The sequence below is a fragment of the Miscanthus floridulus genome, chromosome 8 (genome assembly GCF_019320115.1).
Source record: "Miscanthus floridulus cultivar M001 chromosome 8, ASM1932011v1, whole genome shotgun sequence".
Classification (NCBI taxonomy): Eukaryota; Viridiplantae; Streptophyta; class Magnoliopsida; order Poales; family Poaceae; genus Miscanthus; species Miscanthus floridulus.
Window position 1 is genome coordinate 61,667,761 of NC_089587.1, and position 8,479 is coordinate 61,676,239.

At 40.2% G+C, this 8,479-nt stretch overlaps 1 protein-coding gene across 1 annotated transcript; it reads right to left on the reverse strand.

Moving 5' to 3' along the window:
• Nucleotides 1–4,233: 4,233 nt before the first annotated feature.
• LOC136472267 (tyrosine--tRNA ligase 1, cytoplasmic-like) lies at nt 4,234–8,068 on the reverse strand. Its single transcript, XM_066469996.1, has 9 exons — nt 7,699–8,068; nt 7,285–7,568; nt 7,043–7,139; nt 6,718–6,823; nt 6,468–6,550; nt 5,548–5,693; nt 5,231–5,336; nt 4,826–4,885; nt 4,234–4,577 (listed from the first exon to the last, which is right to left on the reverse strand). Exons 1-9 carry the CDS (start codon nt 7,951–7,953, stop codon nt 4,557–4,559), a joined length of 1,158 nt encoding a protein of 385 aa, XP_066326093.1. The 5' UTR covers nt 7,954–8,068; the 3' UTR covers nt 4,234–4,556.
• Nucleotides 8,069–8,479: the final 411 nt, after the last annotated feature.

Genomic DNA, 8,479 nt, shown 5'->3' on the forward strand with positions numbered 1-8,479 from the left:
TGGTGTAATTGGGCCGGAGTTGCGTGGGCTTTTAGTCTTGGGAGTCAGGCAGGAGATATTGGGCTTACTGATCCAGATCCAGGCTGGAGAGGAAGTTTGGGTGTACTTTGTTGTGTTCACGAGTTTTTTCTTTGAATCTTGGTTCCTCTTGGATTTGTATTATTATATGCTTGATTGATCTAATGAAAAGCACTCTTTTCTCAAAGAAAAATACAAATGGACAAAACCCACAGGGCTCATATCTTGTGCATCAAATTTGCATATATTATATATTATACTAATTTAAAAATTCCCGAACTTGCAAAAAATAATCAACACAACCTGATAGCATAAAAACATTTTGTTTTATATGTTTTATAATTGGATTTTAAACTACAAATATAACCATAGTCTGAAGTCACTAAATGGGATGCATCAACACAAACAGATGATCGCAAGATAGATAAGTCCAGTTTCAATGGGAGGTTTCACGTTCCATCTTCCAAGACTTCATGTGTTGGAAACGGTGTAGATAAGTTTCATTCATACGAAACTTATTTTATCACATAAAACTTTCATTATCTCTCTCTTCATCTATTCCATAACATGTCAACTCATTTAATGTTATAAAACTCTCACGAAACTCTCATTAAGACAGGCCTGAGAACAAGGCTAATAATAGAGCCCTCTCTTAGTTGTATGTACATTTACACCCTACCGATCAGTCCATTTATATAGTGATTGGTTCATCTTTGATCCACTTTTTACTCTTATAATTTTTCTTGGTTGCTGTTGCGCGCATTAGTTAGATGTAAATGTATAGGTCACTTCTCTTCTCTCCCATACTCTCTCTCCTCTGCCTAAAAATAAAGACTACTCAAGTAACAACCCTTTACTATACTTGTTGTAAGCACAGGAGTATCTCTCTTAAAAATACTATAGCTAGCATGGCATCCTGTAACACGTTATCCCGTAAAAAGCTGACCGAGAAAACTCCTAAATACCAAATGCTTAGACAATTAGTTTCCCTATTTACATCAGAATGAAGTGGTATAGTATATTATTTGCCGTTGAAACTCTTTTTCCTTATCTTATATTCTATCCCTTATAACTTTCGTGTTGAACCAAAATTCTAGATGAAGTGATGCACCATGGGTCTATTCCTTAAATGTAGTGGAATGATTTCATTCTTCGTACAAGTAATAATTATTATTAGCTTATGAGAAAAATGGTGGTCATGCATCAACTTATAACATTCCACAAACAAACACTCTTTGTTTATCAGTGGTCCATGCTAAGGAAAAAAATTAAGTGCGGACCGTCCGCACCCAGCAACATGCGGACGTCCAATCAATTTGCGCCACGTGGGAAACAAATTAGCAGCCAACCCACGGTGCTGGTCAAGATTAACAGGTCCACTAGTCAGAATACGCTGGACGTCCGCACCGTGCTGCATGCGGATGGTCCCTATGTGATTTTTTCCCCATGCTCACTTCATTCTCTCCTAGACTACTTCATCTATTCTCCCACATGAGCAGAAAATCAGGATCACCGGGGCTATTTAGTTCGGCTTATAAGTTGTTCATAGCTAAAATAATCTGAAACTAAAAGCCAAATGACATGTTTTTTTTAGGACTCGTTTGTTTCGGCTCCGATGGCTCCGGCTTCCATCGACACCGGTACTGTTCATGAAGCCGTTTCTCTCTCTTCTATACTGTAACAACACTGTTCATCGAAGCTGTTTTTCTTTCTCCTACTTTTTCGTCTCACTGTTCACTGGGCACTGTTCACGAAGCCGGCGGAGCTCTTTTTGCAGCTCCTGCGGCTCCAGCTACAGTGCGTGAACAGTGCCGGAGCCGGAGCATGCAGGAGCGGTGCCAAACTGGTCCTTAGCTTTTTGTCACGTTTCTCCAATAGCCTCTGTTTGTACTAAAATAGAGAAATTGGGTTAGACTAGTTTTATTTTAACCAGGTTTTCCGATAGTTTGTATAGCTTCTCAAGAAAACATTTTTATGAGCATTCCTGTGCTTTTGTGCCGCCCATCGGATTCCCCCGCTAATCACCCTTCCACGGGGTCATTTCCATGCGTTCTGTCCTTCAGAGCAAGTATAATAACATGTTGCAGGCTGTTTTTATGAGTATTAGGCATCCCCATGCGTTCTGTCCCTTAGAGCAAGTATAATAATAGGTTGTAGGCTAGTTAAATGCTGAGATAGAGGAGATAGGAGAGGAGAGAGATGAGAAGCGGGCTGTAAACTTACAGGCTTAGGCACGAGAACCAAGAAAATTTGTTAGAGAAATAAGTGGACCATGTATTAACAGTGAAGAGCTAACTATTATATTAGCTGAGAAAAGGCTAAAAAAACCTTCCAGCTAGGAGCTGGCTATAAGAGTAAGGCTAATAATACAGTCGGCTTGCTGACTGTAAAGTTCCTTGCAGCCTTTTCTTAACCCACTCATACAGTAGTTAGCTCTTTACAGTTAATACATGGCCCACTTGTCTCTCTCACAGACTTTCTTGGTTTTTGTGCCTAAGCCGGCTGTAAGCTTACAGCCCACTTCTCCTCTCTCTCCTCCTCTCTCTCTTCTACCTCAGTATTTAGTCGACTTACAGCCTGCTATTATACTTGCTCTAACTATTAGCTTGCTCTTAGTGATTAGTGACCATGCGGTTCAACAGTGATAACGTATATCGAGATTCACCCACATCAATGTAATCACTGTTTTGCAACAGTAAGCTCGCCGCTTCCCTCGCGGGCTCGCGCCCGTGCACGCTGCTCGCCTCTCCCATGCTACTATTTGGTTACAGGGATTAAACTTTAGGGCGTTATATTGGATGTTTGATACTAATTAGAAAGACTAAATATAAGCTAATTATAAAACTAATTACAGAAGCCGTAACTAATTTGCGAGACGAATCTATTAAGCATAATTAATTCATCATTAGCATATGTTACTGTAGCACCACGTTACAAAAACATGGATTAATTCGACTTAATAGATTCATCTCTCAAATTAGTCTCAATCTATATAATTAGTTTTATAATTATTCTATGTTTAATACTCTAAATTAGTGTTCAAACATTCGATTTGACTGACACTCAACTTTAAGGGGAAGGATCCAAACATGCTCTACAGCATGTTCGCTTGCTCGTAAACGATCGTAAATTTCCAGCCGGGAACAGTGTTTTTCTCTCACACCAAACCAACCATCAGTAAATAATCCACGATACGATACGGCCTCCCGAACAGGCTACTAATCTATTGCTCTGTAACAGGTACAGGTTGGAACCATCTCCATTAACGCTTCCTTCCCTTTTGCTGAACTATAGAACGCCTTTAACACTACCGCTTGCATTTAGGTTGGCACGGCCAATGTTTTTTTTTTAAAGCTGATCACCATGGGAACTTGGCAAGTCCGGGACTTGCGTGGAAGTTAAGAGTTTGTGGATGTTCCTTGTTTTCCCTCATAGAATTCATCTCGCATTCAGAAAAGCTACTCGCCCACTCTCCCTTTTGATTTTAGGTAAAATAAAAAGTGCTACTCTCCACTCCCCCCTTGTGATTTTTGGTTAGATCTGAAGTAGGATTGAGAGAGTTATTAAGTTTAAAATCCATGCTTTGGGCACTTAATTTTTTTTTCTCAAACCAACGGAATAGCACGGCAAAATGGTGGCCGTAGGAAGTGGATCAGGCAACGACGACCTCCCCCATCGCTATGAAGATCTTCGTGCTCCTTCGGTGTTTTATTTTGAAATCTAAATGGATAAGAATTGGAGTAACTGTATCTATAATCTATCATAATAAGCGTGTATATATCTTTCATAATAAGCATGGAGAACGAGAACGGGTGGCTTGTAGAGGTGTCTTCCAGTAACTGTATCTATAATCTATCATAATAAGCGTGTATATATCTTTCATAATAAGCATGGAGAACGAGAACGGGTGGCTTGTAGAGGTGTCTTCCTAAATTCTCTACGTGTAAAGTTACAATATTTAGTCTAAATATTTTTGTGCCTAGTAACAGAAGAAAAAAATTCTATTAAGGTTTAAGGTTGTATTTTAATTTGATACAAACTTTACCGGATATTATCATATTATTGTCAATATTAACTTATATATTATGCATGCTTGGTCATCATAAAATAAAATATAGCTTTTAAAATTTTATAGACAGAAAAAATATATATAGATGTACATTTTCGTTTCCATTTCGCATTAACGTTTCAAGGTGAACTGGTAATTTCGCTCCAAAGAAGAATATAATACTGAATATATAAATAACAATAACTTCAAGGAGAACTGGTGATTCCACTCCAAAAAGAATTAAAACTAAAATATCATAATTGCTGTCATATATTTTAGCACATCACTACATCAGTGTGTACATATATTTAATTGTTTGTTGCTCCTATATGTCAAAAACATTCGAGCTTATGTCCTTGAGTCCAGTTCGATCTCCAAGCCAAATCAAAAGAGAGCTTGAAATTTTAATCATTTCGTTGTCCTGGTCGGTTCGCTGTTCTAGCAATGGCTTGATTTTCTAGTTCACCCTAAAGACGAACACATTTGCTCCTCAATTGGTTACTCTGTACTTCTGCAGAAGCAAATGTTCCAATTAATTTCATTAGACAGAAAATGTTGACAATAAGAATCAACAGATGAGTCCTATGGAGAGCTGCTACAAAAAATTGCAAGTCAAATTGAATAAGTTTATCTCCCTCTGATGGAATTTGCATAGTATGCCTTCTGGTTCACATTGTAACATTGTGTCTGCTAAAAGATTTTATGCAGATAACAACCAGAGCTTATGTCTAACATGTGAATAAATTTGAGACAATGTACCTTGACGGTGTTAAGTAGAACTTTGGCTTCATTGTTGTTGTTGAAGTGATCACGAACAGGCTGCAAAAGAAAAATTAGTGAGTTAAACCTACAAGTATGAACCAGGAGTCCAGGACTAAAAAAATTGCGCAGTAATAGCTTCTTCCTAGACAAAGGAAGATCCAGCAATAAACAAGATAACAAGTTAATCCAAAACTACACTAGCAAGAAACAAGACCGATGATGCAGCAATAAAAACAGCCCACAAATTCATTTTGTCAGGATAGCAGCTATTGCAACTTCAAAGGCATCACAGTGCAAGACATGAAAAAGACAAAGATTGCAAATATACAAGCTTCTGACCAGAGAAAGACTAAGATACTATATAGAAAAAAAAAGTAAGGTCGAGTGAAGTGAAATTTTTACCTGCAAAATTTCATTTATTGCCTTTGCCAGTGCAGGTTTGACATCGGCAGGATGCAAAGCACCAGTCTCGTAATCAGAAATTAGTTCATCCATGCTTGTAAATGTCCTGTTTGAAAGCAACCACTTTAGAAGTCCATCAGAGATAATAAATCATGTCATGTTGGAAATTCAATAATCTAATTGCTGCATAATTAATTGCATGACCACAGGTGTCAGCCAAATATAAATAATGGTGGCACAGAACTATATATCTCCCTGGTTCCACCACATTATTGACGGAAAAAAAATAATTTTAGCAGATGAGATAAAAATGTTACTTGTTACCACCATTGCTTTCCTTACGGATGACCTCAAACCTTCCAAACCAAGGGAAAACAATGTATTTAATGTACTCCAAACAAGGATTCCCCTCAACAATTTTGGGAGGGCAAAAAGCTTGCTTTATCTTCACATTAACTTGGGCCTGCAACAACAGCGAAGCTTATGAAACTATATTATCCTAGAAAGAAAGATGGGTACAACACATGCATGATGCTACTTAGCTACTATTCAAGATCAAACATTTAAACAGTCAGGTAATATAGACAAAACAGAGAGCAAAAACTAAATCCATAAGACAAATTTTAGATTGGAAGTTATTATTAGCTTATAAACATTGATGACTGATGTCTGTACTCCATCTATATTCTATCATGACTATTCATGAGCAACAAAAGACAATCCAAGCAAATTACAGATATAAAGAGAAATGATAATTCAATTCATTAACTAGAATAAGAAAATAAAACACACAGCTAATTAGCATGTAAGACTATGGTTAATCAGTTACAGCAACTTTTCATATATTAATGTAAACGGTGCATCACCCTCGTATACATATAGATGAACACAGCTAACAAAAGTCATGAACACCAGATTTTTAATATTGTGATACAGCTTTATTTTCTAGCAAGGAGATGAGAAACTTATACGACAACTGTACAACATTCTAGCCAGGCAGTATCCTTCACCATGTTACCATCTCCACTGCCCCAAGCAAAATAGAGTTGAACAACTCTTGCGCAATCATTGATGCATAAAGCGATTTTGCGTTAGTCTCATTAATATTTTCTAGTAAAATAATCAAATGATAAAGATGGCATTTTACTATTACACTGCATCATTAGGTGTCACAAGAACCAAGAGGATCAAAAGAATGTTGGTGAGGAAGAAAAACATTTCATGAGAAATATATTACCTCATCATCTTCCATAAAGATAGCTGAGGATGGATCACTCTTTGACATTTTCTCCTGGCCTTCTTTAAAACCAGGGAGCATATCTGCATTTCAGGTTAAGCAAAAAACACATGCTCCACAAACCAACGATGAACAATCACTTGTTATGAACTCCATCGCCGTAGACACATGACCATGATAAACACATATGTCCAAAAAAATTATTTGAAGGAAAAAAAGAGAACACGATCAAAATCACTAATCAGGATACGATGTGAAAGAATAATTGGTTTGTTCTTCCTTTTGATGTCATCGCAGTACTCCCTAGCTAGCATATTGACCTTCCTTTGGTCCATCCCCAACTGGCATATGTCAGCCTACAAAAGGAAAATGATAAGGAAAGGGATTTGTATACAGAATTATTTTTTTTCTAGATTGAAGGTGTACGCATTGAAACATCAAAAGCCTTTCAGTCATCATTATTATGGGTAAATACAGTCATAATGGAAATATCAAAAGCCTATCAGAACCCAAAGAGAATTCAATAAAATTTATTTCCAGATACCATGGAATGCAATAGCGCGATAAATACTTGCCTTCAAGAAAAATATATCAGCACATTGCATGCAAGGGTAGAAAATCTGGGCAGCAGTCAAGTCGTCTTGCTCACTTCTGCCCATAATTTGGCAGCATCTGCAAGTAAAGGAAAATTTGAATTACTTACACTTCATAATAAGCACATAGAGGGGAGATAACCAACCATGTTTTGATGTTCATGCTCAAGCTTTCAAAGCGAAGAAGACTTTTAATGGAAAACACAACATAAACACGAGCGTACCTCGTTATCCTTTTGACGTTGTTTTTCCGGGCAATGTCCATCACAATCGGCCAGTACTCATGCGCGCGGTTGTTGATCTCCTCGGAGGACCACAGGAACTCCACCCCGTCGAGGTTCATCCCCGCCGCCTTCCAAATCTCGATCATGTAGCGCCCGACCGTCTGGATTTTCTTGAGGTCACCTCCCATCTTGTTGTTGAGCTGCGCGAACCAGTCAGCGATCCAAATTTTCACCTTGCACCCGGCCCTGATCATCTTGTTGACGTTGATGGTTTTCACAGTGCCCTAAGAATACAAGATAAGCATATGTCACGACCTTTTTTCTCCTACTGTTAAGCTTGCAAGATTCAAACAAAGATGATTTTTTTTATGTGTATAATGCCGGGGAGGCGGGGCTGAAAGCAGAAGGTCGAACCTGAGCGATGTGCATGCGTCCGGAGGGCTCGAAGCCGTCGTAGCAGATGGGGACGGGCTTCTTCTCAAGCAAGCGTCTGAGCTCGTCCTCCTGGATGCATTCCTCCCCGATCCCCCGCAGCAGATCGAACCGTTCATCCAGGGTCATCGCCGCCACGCCCCCTGCCAGATCCTCGGCGGCCGCGGCAGCGACGGCGGCGGCGGAAGAGGAAGAGGAGGCGCCAGGAGCCGCCTCGGCTGCCGGCGTGGAGTCCATGGCTGCGGCTGCGTCTGTGGAGGAGCAAAGGATTCGACGAGGTCGTGCCGGGAGACGGCGAGGAGAGGATGGCGGCGGCGGGTGGGTGTGCGTGAGGAGGAGAATTGAGATGGCGGCTTCAGGGTGCCGCGAAGGCAGCCAGGGTTTTGCTGGGGAACCGGGCCGCGTCAACGACAAGCGAGGCCCAATATCATCGTGGGCCGTTGTTGGTCAGGACCTGTGTTTGTGGTGGGCAGAGATTTCGGTAGGCCGTCTGTCGTCTCTGGCAATGCACACTCGTGCAGGCCCAGCCAATTTTTGTTCAATGGAGAGTGCGTTCGATTTTTCATCGGCTTTTAAAGTTTACATTTGTTGTGGCCAGCACGCGCGCTGAGGCTGTCCACGATAGCAAATGGAATGCTGGCCGTCTAAGTCGTGATGGGTGGTTCTCGTTATGTTGAACGACGGACGTAGATGTCGTCTGGTCAGAGCCCTGATGCGCCCAGGACGTTGTCGTCTCGCCATTGGCCAGCCCGTGGCCAGTGGC